Source organism: Dasypus novemcinctus, chromosome 23 (genome assembly GCF_030445035.2).
Source record: "Dasypus novemcinctus isolate mDasNov1 chromosome 23, mDasNov1.1.hap2, whole genome shotgun sequence".
In the NCBI taxonomy this organism is placed as follows: domain Eukaryota; kingdom Metazoa; phylum Chordata; class Mammalia; order Cingulata; family Dasypodidae; genus Dasypus; species Dasypus novemcinctus.
In genome coordinates, this window is record NC_080695.1 from 71,943,657 (window position 1) to 71,953,242 (window position 9,586).

Here is a 9,586-nt window from a genome sequence, read left to right on the forward strand (position 1 = left end):
AGTCCTGTGACCGGGGCAGGCTGGGAGGCCCACTCCATGCTGTGAACATGCACCAGTGCCGGGGAGTCTGGGGTCGACACGACAGTCACGTGCGCTGGGGGGACTGACAGCAAGGGCCACCTGGGGCCTGGGCCAGCTGCAGGGACCGGGGACACCACCTGCCCATCACTCGTCCTGCCCCGCAGGCTGCAGGCCCTGAGAGCAGCCTCTGCCAGGCCCCTGGCCTGGGCGGGGAGAGAGGACATCGGGTCGAGGCAGAGTACCCCAGCATGTGAGGCCACCAGCAGACCAGCTGGAGATGGCAGGGGGCCAGGGGCCAGAGGTCACACAGGGAACTGAGTTGGGCTGGGAGGGGAGGGGGCGAGGCCGAGCAGCAGGGGGCGGGGGATGCTGAGGGGGGGTACTTGGGCTTTCTGCGGGCTGCCACCCCCCCAAACCAGGGCTCAGAAATGATGAGCAGCTGAGGGCGCGAGGCAAGGCCTGTTTATTCCGAGGCACGCACGTGCGCTATGGCTTAGAGGTGGCAGCGGTGCTGGGGGATTGGCCCGGGAGGGAGGAGCAGGGGCCCCATGGGGGCAGGCGGGCCGAGCCGGGGGCCTGTCCAGAGGCTGCATCCGTGGGGCCTCCATCCTCAGGCCCCTGGCGGGCAAGCCCAGGCTGGAGGCAGGGGTCTGGGGAGACTCGCCTGGCAGTGACGCCACCCCGGGGCCCCCAGGGCGAGGCCCGAGCCCTTGCTGTCTGCTCCCGGGAGCTCGGGGACTCAGCAGGAGGACGGGGTGGGGGGGGGTGGCGGCGTTTTATTGCAGTTTTCTGAGTCCTGAGGGGGGCGGGAGCGGGAGCTCTGGTAGTAAGTGGAAACGTGTGGAGCTGGAAATCTTTTTGGAAAAAAGCAGACACACATTCCTTCAAAGCAACAGGGCTGGCCCTGCCCCTCCTGCCCGCGCCGCGTCTCGCTCCGGGCTCCCGCCTTGCTTGGGGTCGCTCCCCCCACCTTGCTGTGGCATTGCCCAGCACCCAGCAGGCAGGCCAGGGGCTAAGGGGGCCCGGGTTGGTCTCCCGGTGGCAGTGGGACTGCCCAGGGCTTCTGGGGTGAGGAGGCCCCCCCAGTCCACCGAGGCTCGGGGAGGCAGCGCCCGCTCTGGCCCGGGGCAGGAGCCGGGGCGGGGCCCGCGGTCCAGCTGGGAGGCGCCCAGGGCCAGCTGGAGGGGCTCAGAAGTTGCTGAAGATCTCACGCTTGCGGTTCCAGTCCATCTGCGGGGCCCGCTTGTTGACACGCGTCGCCCGCGCCTTCTCCTTGGCCTCAGCCGCCGTGGGGCTCAGGTGGAGGCCGCTCTCCTGGAAGGGGTCGCGCTTCCAAGCACCACCATCCTGGGGGAGGACATGGAGGGGGGTGTGAGCCCTGGACGCAGAGCCTTCAGACAGGGTTCCTCTCCAGGGAGCGCGTAGCAGAGGCCGCCTCATAGCACTGGCACAGAGGTCCTGGAGGGCTGCCTGGAGGCAGCGCCCCCCCCCCCCGACTCACCCAGGCCAAGGCCTCTGGCCCCCAGGGTGAGGCCAGCCGCGCAGGTGGGTGGGCACCTGGTTACCTCTGCGTCCTTGTCCGAGCCAGGCAGGTCACTTCGGGAGGAGCACACAGAGCCTCCGTTGAGCTGGGGAGCCAAGGCAACGGTGGCTTCAGGGGCGCCGCCACACAGATGCGCACACGCGCCCCAGGGCTGCAGCCTGTCCCCGCTCCTGCGGGCAGGCCGGACACAGCCGCCCTGTGGCCTGGGGCTCACGGCGCAGAGGGAGGGACCCCAGGTGCAGGAGTCACCCGCAGGAACGTGCCACCTGGAGCAACGCCAGGGGAGGCCTCTGCGGAGGTGGGCACCACGGGCGAGCTGTGAGCCTGGCGGGGCGGCCGAGGGGACAGCGAGGGCAGGGGCCCTGGATCCCAGCTGCCCCCCTGCCTGGCGTAGGAGCAGAGAGCAGCCCGGGGTGCGGCAGAGCGTGGAGCTGCCTCGGGCAGAGATCTCGGGTGTCCCCGTCGTGCCTGGGGACCCCCGGCAGTGCCCTCCAACTCACCTGGCTCGGGCTGGTCCCATTGGTGACCGGGGACGGCAGCGGGCCTGTGGGGGGCAGCATGTTAGCGCGGCCACCCCCAGGTCCTCCACACCCCATGCCCCTGCCGGGCACCCACCATCCACGTGCTCCTCGGTGGGCGTGACCCGCAGCCGCTTGAAGTGCTGGTCCGTCTCGGGGTCCACCACGAGCAGCCGGGCCTCGTCCTCCCGCGCCTTGATGCTGGCGACCACCTCGGCGTGCCGCAGCCCCTCCACATTCTGCCCGTTCACCTGCCACCGTCCAGGGTCACGGCTGCTGGCGGTGGCCCGGCCAGCCCCGCCCCCGCCCGCCGCCCAGCCAGGTGTGCCATCAAATATTCATCACAGCTGCCACCAGCCACGGCAGGGGCGAGGGCCAGCTCATGTTCCCAGCGTCAACCCTGCCCTGGCGAGGACCCGCAGCCCTAACACAGACATGCCCCCGGGGGACTCTAGACACAGACACACCTGGGGGGGCCTTGATACAGACACTTAAGTTCAGAAGCATTCATGGACACACACAGGGAGCCTTGACACACACACAGGGTGGAGGGCCTTGACACGCGCAGGGAGCCTTCATACAGGCACACACTTAAGGATATACAGATGCATCCGTGGACACATGGGGAATCTTGACACAGACACACAGGTTTGAGGGCCTTGGTGCACCCGCGAGGCCCTGATGCAGACACACACTTAAGGATGTACAGATGCATTCGTGGACACACACAAGGAGCCTTGACACAGACACACAAACCAGGGAGGTCTTGACACACACACCTGGAGGAGCTCATCACAGACAAGGACATGCAAACAAACACAAGTTGGGGTGGCAGGGAACCGAGGACAGACGCACGCCCGGGGCCCCCAGCACCCCAAGAGCCACAGTTGGGCAGGGGTACCTCAATGAGTCGGTCCTGGGGGCGGAGGCCGGCATGGGCAGCAGGCGAGCCCGGGTCCACGGAGCGGATGTACTGGCCAGGCCGGGACTTGTCACTGTGCAGGTTGAACCCGTAGCCCTGGGGTCCCTTCCGCAGGTGGCAGAGGCGGGGGCGCAGCTCGTTCAGGGGCCTGGGGCCATCCTGCGGGGCGGGACACGGGCTCAGACCCGCCCCCCCAGCCCCCAGCTCCACCCCTGGTGGGGGCACCACCTGCCCGGACCCCACACAGCTTCAGGGATTAGCACGGCACTCCCCACGCTGGGGGCCAAGCGCTCCCCAGGGGCCCCAGGAAGTCCTCAGTTTCCAAATCCAGGATCAGCTTCTAGGGGAACGGTAAGCTCGAGGCCGGCGCCGAGCCCCGGCTGCAGCCACAGGAGGAGGCGACGGGGTGCACTGCCAGCCCCCTGGCCGCTAGGGCCGTCCCCGGCCCGCCTGGTGTCCCCGCATGCCCTCCGTGCACACAGCTGGCCGCTCCTGGCCCAGGCAGGCCGCACTCCCCCGCGGGGCCAGCGGCAGGACTGTTTGCTTCCACATTCCAACACGTCCCGGAGCTGCCCCCCAGGGCCGGGGGAGGGGGGTGGCCGGAGGACCGTACGGGGCTGGGCCAGGCCAGGGGGCCATGATCGGGGCCCGCTGTCCCCAGCCTCCCCACCCAGGGCCCCGGCCTCACTTTACCTCTGGCATCCTGCAACGGGGCTGCGGGCCAGGGGCCAGGCCCGAGGACCCCCGCCTAGTCGGGGCGCGACGCAGTGACCGACGTGCCGAGTGGCCAGTGGCCGCCGGTGCTCAATTAAACATGGCGGCCCCCCGGCGGGCGGGTGGCAGCAGCTCGGGTTTCCCGGGAGCACTCGGGGCCCGGGCGTGCGGGGAGTGAGCGCAGGGCTGGGGTGCTGAGCGGGCGCCTCCCTTGCCCTCACCCCCAGCTGATCTGGGGGGAGCCACGCCCCACTGTGCCGACCTGCACCCCCAACGCCGTGAAGGACAGGTGTGCAGCTGACACCCCGAGACGCCCCTGGGGACCCGGGGACAGGAGGGAGCAAAGCCAGAAACCAGGGCTGCGTGACATAAGCCAAGCATGTCACTGTGCTCGCGAACACGCTACACCTCCGTGGCCACCGCACCTGTGACCCGGCAGTCCTGGCGAGCCGCCCCCACGGCCTCTTCCCACGCCCTGAGCAACGGTCTCCAGGCCCCCAAACAGGAAACAGGATCTGGGGGAGCAGCCGGGCCCATGAGGCCACGGCCCAGGGGGCAGCTCGGTGGACCCCAGCCTGCGGAGCCACCTGGCATGCAGGGGTCACATCCGGGGACCTCGGGGCCATCCTGGCCATCCCCCTGCCGCAGCACCCAAGGATGCCTCTCACCATCCAGCCAGGAGGTTCCTTCTGTGGTCTAGCCTAAATCCCTCCCGCGAGCAGGGTCAGAGGGGCGGAGGGGCGGGGGGGTGCAGGCTGGCTGCGGGGGACACAGCCGGGCGGCCGTGGAGCGGGGCGGGCGGCGGGCGCATTGCTCGCATTCCTCGCGCCGCCTGGCGCGGCTCACTTCCTGCCGCCCCGCAGCCAGGCCCTCGGGCTCCCACGGGCTCCCGGCCGGCCCCGCGCCCGGCGAGCCCCGGCCTCCCAGCTGTGCCTGCGTCCAAACAAAGGGGCCGGCATGGGGGCGCCCTGGGAGCCGGGCCCCCCCGGAGGGTGACTCACCAGCCCTGGTGAAGAGAGGGCCCCGCTGTTGCTTGGGTCAGCCTGCTCACGTCAGGGCCCCGGAGGCCCCGCTCCCTTCCCCGGGGGACCCGCTGCGGGCTCCTCCCTGCCCACCTGACCTGCGCAGGCCCCCGGGCCGGGCTCCGCGGACGGGCTCCCGGGGCCCTGCAGGGCGGCGTGGCGTTCCCGGAGCGCGCCATGGGGACCCGGGCAGAGGCGGCGCGTCCTGCTCCAGCCCTGAGCTCTCCCGCAGGCCCGGGCGGCCACCTCCCTTATCTACCTCCCAGGGCCCCGGGGACGGGTGGGGACACAGGCTGAGTCACCTTGGGCAGCAGGGTGGTGACTGAGGCCCCCTCCCCTGCTCCGGCTCCAGCAGGGTGCCCCCCGCCCAGCTGGACTTCCGTCCCATGAAAGGAAGGAAGGAAGCCGCCAGGCCCTGCCCTGCTCCCAGGACCTAGGGCTGGGGAGACGGGGGCCAAGGGGAGGACCCCCAGTCCTGGAGCAGAGGACGGTCCTGCGGCGCCACATGGCACGGGGAGGACGGCTGGAGCCGGGGGGCCCTGAAGCACCTCGGCCAGCCCCCACGTCCTGCGCCACGCAGCCACCCCCACTTACTCCAGAACCAGGAATGGGGACACGCGTGGGGGGGGAGGGACCACAGGGAGTTGCAGCCCCCCGCCCTGCGAGCTGCCCCCACCCGTTGGAGGGCCGTCCCTGGCGTCACTATCACTTGGGGGGCCGTCCCCTGCCGTCACCATCAGAATCAGCGGCCCTGCAGCTGCAGCCGCCCCCGGCTCGGTCTGGCCAGGACTGAGTCACCGCTGACGAGGCCCCCACGGCCCCTGAGGGGAGGGACTGACCACATCACTGTCCTCCCCAGCCCCTTCCCCACCTGGGTCCTGGGGACAGGAGGAAACTGAGGCTCAGAGGACAAGTGTAGCTGATGGGGCCCAGATTCCCACCGGGCCTCGCACCACGGTGGCCCATGCCGGGAGCTCTCATCACTTACCGAAGCCGCACCCGCACCTGTCCCCGGATGCGCCGTCAGGCTGCCCCCTTGCCCCGGCAGCCCCCGGCGCCCGCTCCTGGAGGGCGCCCCCTTCCCGCTGCCTCAGGCCCTGGTACCCCAGCCTGCCGGGGAGGCCCCGGGGCAGGGGGGCGTGCAGATGAGGCCCCCCTCCTCCTTCCTGGGCCGTGAGCTCAGGGGTCTGGGTGGGCACGCCCTGGCGGGGGGCGGGACACCCTGACCCACGCGACCCTGGACCAACCTCCAGGGGAGCCTCTGTTCCCGGGCCAGCGTCCACAGAGGGGACCCCCGCCTCCAGCCTGCCTCCCTTTGTTTAAAAATACACCCAGAGGAAACGCCCTCCCAGGGCTTCCTGCAGCCCCCAGAACCCGAAATAGCCGGAGGGGGAAGGCCCCACCCCAGGACAGACAGCGCGGCCTCCCCACCCTCCAGATAAGGCCGAGGGTGGATTTTTCCACAGGAAGGTGAACCCGGCCTGCGGCCCTTTGTGTCTAAATCAATGGACAAACGTCTTAGAAGGGGGGCTTCCTCCTGGGGTGGGGGGTGAGGCTCCAGCCTGGGACCACCCCGCTGTCCCACGGCTCCCCTTGAATCACAGATCTGATCTGGGGCCAGGCTCCCGGGCTCTGGGCCCCCTTTCCTGTTCTTCCCAGGGTCTCCCCACCTGGAGAGGGAGCCAGGGAGGCGCTACCCAGCAGGGGGGCATCCCCGCAAGGAGGGCAACCACGCCACTCGCCCCCGCGGAACCGGGGAGCCTGACCCCCCGCCGGTCCCCACCCCGCCCCCAGATCCCCCAGCCACGGGCAGACTCCACAGCCGGTCCCGGGACGTCCCAGCAACCCTGCCCGGGGGGGCCCAGCCTAACGGTAAAGCCAGCGGCCCTCCCCAGGCCGGGTGGCCCAGCATTTGTCCTGGGGCACATGGACGGCTGCAGGGGCAGGAAGAGTTGCCCCAGGGGGCGAGATGGTGGCCCTGGCCCCGAGGTCCCGGCAGAGCCCACCTACCTCCCCGCCCACGTCGGGGCCGAGGCTGCCTGCCGCTGCCCAGTCTGGCTTCGGCTCCCAGGGGTCGTGGGCGGGCGGCAGCCCCCGCCGGGCCATCTCCTCCGTGCAGGTGAGCTGCTGCCGGCGCAGCTCCTCGTCCGTCTCCTTGTCCACCACCAGCAGCCGCGTCTGCCCCTCCACAGCCTTGATCCTCTGCACCACCTGGGGAGGGTGGGGGTCAGGGAGGGCGGCGGCCGCGCCCGGGCCAGGCGAGCCGGAGGGCAGCTCGGCCTGCCAGGGGTGGGCGGCTGGACCGAGAGGCGCGCAGGGCCCGCCCCCCACCCCCGGCCTCGGGCAGCTCCCGCCCTCTCGCCCTCTGCTCCCGGGGCCTCGAGGCTGGGGGTCCCAGGAGGGCCTCGCCTCGGCCCGGGTGTTCCCCAGCAGGGGCCGGGAAGGGGCTGCAGGGGTGTGGCCCGCGGTAGGAGGCCATCGGTCTGGAAGCGAGGCCGTGTGGGCCGAGCCTCGGCTCTCCAGCTGCAGGCGTGTGTGTGCGCAGCCGTGGGGTACGGAGCTTCCCCGGCTGGGTCCAGAGAAGGGCGCGGCATCTCCCCAGGCCCCGTCTGGAAGCATCTTTCTGGGCAGCAGTGTGCGGCATCTCAGCCCCCTCCTCTACCCTTTCCATCCACGCCCGGGGCCGGGCCTGGGATCTGTTCCTGCAGGAGGCAAGCCTGGGTCCCCGTGGCCAGGTGCCCACTCCCAGCCAGGTGAGAGGGCGTCAGACCATACAGGCGGGGGCTGGGGGCAGGCCCACCTCGGGGACAGGTGCGGTTATGGCAGTCTGTGGGCCTGTCCCGTGTCTGGAGCAGGCGGGCAGCCGCAGAGCCTGCATGCCAGGGTGTGCCCGCAGGAAGAGGCAGGGAGGAGGGCGCTGGGGCGGGCAGGCAACACCCCCACCCCATGGCCTGGGGGTAGAGCCTCTCCACTGGCTGCTAAGCAGATGTGGTCAACAGAGAGAGCGCCCGAGCCAGCGCCCTCTTCACCCTGACCCTCCTCTCTCCCTGGGACCCAAGACCCTGCCGCCCCTGACCGTGTGACACGGGGTGAGTGACCCACACCTCCAAGCATCAGTTTCCCCATCTGTCAAATGGGACCCAAACTGCACCTCCCCACCTGGGGCGGCCGGCGGGGCCCACGGGGGCTGGGTGAAAGGCTAGCACCCCAGAGGCCCCGGCTAAGGCAGCTCTGCCAGCCCTGCCAGCCCTCAGCCCTGACCCCTCCCTCCTTCAGCAAACTGCCTTGGCCAGCTAGACCTCTGGGAGGAAGACAGCAGGACAGCCGACAGACAGAGAGAGGAGGGTGGAAGGAGGTGGTCAGCGCCTGGCCCAGCCAAGAACCCGTTTGCTAATCTCTAGGGCCCGGTGCCAGCCACGTCAACAGGTCACGGCCCCGCCGGGCTGGAGGGACACAGAGCAGGGGACAGAGGGCGTCCCAGGCCAGCAGGGGTGGCCATGTCCCGGGGGTGAGGCCCTGCGCGGAGAGCCCTGCCCCCCTGGGCCCACACCCTGCAGCTGCAGAGCAGGCGACTGCGGCCAGACCAGGAGACCATGGCTCTGCTGCCACCAGGAGCTGGCTCCCACAGGGATCCCAAGCCACCTGGCCAGGACACACACTGACAAGTACACACAGCCCAGCGTGCACACACACAGCCCAGCACACACCCGCCCAGGCACGCAGAGCTGCGTGCGCACACTCAGACGCCCAGGTGTGAAGCCTTGCCCGCACACACGCACACGCCGGTGCAGGCAGACGCAGGTGTGACCACACACTCGTCCTGGCTGTGAACACCACCCAGAGGTACACAGATGTGTGCACACACAGGGGACCCAGGGGGCCTGCACACCCGCCCCTCCCCAGCCGCGGACACACGCATGTGAGAAAAGCACTCAGCGCCCCCACTTGCAGACCCACCAAGACCCCAAAGGCACGGGGCACCGCCACACGGGCCGGAGGCGCAAAGGCGCCCCAGGAAGGAGAGTCCAGCCGCAGTGCGGCCCCTCCCGGCCGGCCGCCCCCCCCCACCCCCACCCCCGCAGCGCAGCGCTGCGTCCCGGGGGGGCTGGGAAGGAGGCCCGGGCCAGCCGCCCCTGTCGTGGCCCGGCCCCCACTGCCCTGCGCGGGCCCCCAGCCGGGGCGGGGGCGCGGGGGCGCGGGGGGGGGGGGCGCCCTCCCTGCAGAGGCCCTGGCCGGCCGGCGCAGGCACCCACCTGGTGGTGCGTTTCGCCCTCCACGTTGACGCCGTTGACTTCGACCAGGCGGTCCCCGGCGCGCAGCGCGGCCGCCTCGGCGGGGGAGCCGGGCTCCACGCGCCGGATGAACTGCCCGCGGCGGCCCTTCTCGCCGTGCAGGTGGAAGCCGTAGCCCTGCTCGCCGCGCACCAGGCGGCACAGGCGCGGCCGCGGCGCCTCGGGCCCGGCCATGGCTCCGCGCTCCCCGGGCCGCCCCGGCGGGGCTCCGCGCTCAGCGCCCGCGCGCCATGCAGGGGCGCGGGGAACGGCGCGGAGGCGGCGGCGGCGATCGCGGCCCAGCGGCGGCTCCGGCTCGGCTCCCGTCGCCTCGGGCTCGGCTCGGCCACGGCGCCGCCCCCCGCGCCCGCCCCTTCCCGCCTCCTCCGCCCCGCGTCCCCTGCCCGCCCCTGCCCGCCCCTGCCTCTGCGCCCCGCCTGCGGGGTGGGGGGGGCTCCGGGGCCCCCGGGACCCTGGGACTCACCCGCACCCGGACAGCTTTGGCCTCCGGGGCCAGCACGCTGTATGCTGGGCAGGAGGCAGGCTCTTACAGCGGCGAAAAAAGGGTCTCCCGG

General features: G+C 71.4%; 1 protein-coding gene across 2 annotated transcripts; it reads right to left on the reverse strand.

Annotated features, from left to right (window-relative positions):
* Positions 1–467: 467 nt before the first annotated feature.
* NHERF2 (NHERF family PDZ scaffold protein 2) lies at positions 468–9,304 on the reverse strand. Of its 2 annotated transcripts, none has more exons than XM_058286642.2 (7): positions 8,994–9,304; positions 6,751–6,951; positions 2,984–3,163; positions 2,180–2,333; positions 2,065–2,108; positions 1,587–1,649; positions 468–1,368 (listed from the first exon to the last, which is right to left on the reverse strand). In XM_058286642.2, exons 1-7 carry the CDS (start codon positions 9,204–9,206, stop codon positions 1,210–1,212), a joined length of 1,014 nt encoding a protein of 337 aa, XP_058142625.1. In that variant the 5' UTR covers positions 9,207–9,304; the 3' UTR covers positions 468–1,209. The 2 variants fall into 2 exon arrangements, with proteins under 2 accessions (XP_058142625.1, XP_058142626.1); XM_058286643.2 differs by lacking the exon at positions 8,994–9,304 and adding an exon at positions 7,541–8,250.
* Between the last annotated feature and the right edge of the window lie 282 nt (positions 9,305–9,586).

Bases quoted from the DNA above. Each gene is read 5' to 3' on its own strand.
- NHERF2 (XM_058286642.2), bottom strand. From the start codon at position 9,206: ATGGCCGGGCCCGAGGCGCCGCGGCCGCGCCTGTGCCGCCTGGTGCGC. The intron at 2,109-2,179 runs GTGGGTGCCCGG...TGCCCCCCACAG, and splicing joins CACCGAGGAGCACGTGGATG to GCCCGCTGCCGTCCCCGGTC. The intron at 1,369-1,586 runs GTAACCAGGTGC...GTCCTCCCCCAG, and splicing joins GCTCGGACAAGGACGCAGAG to GATGGTGGTGCTTGGAAGCG.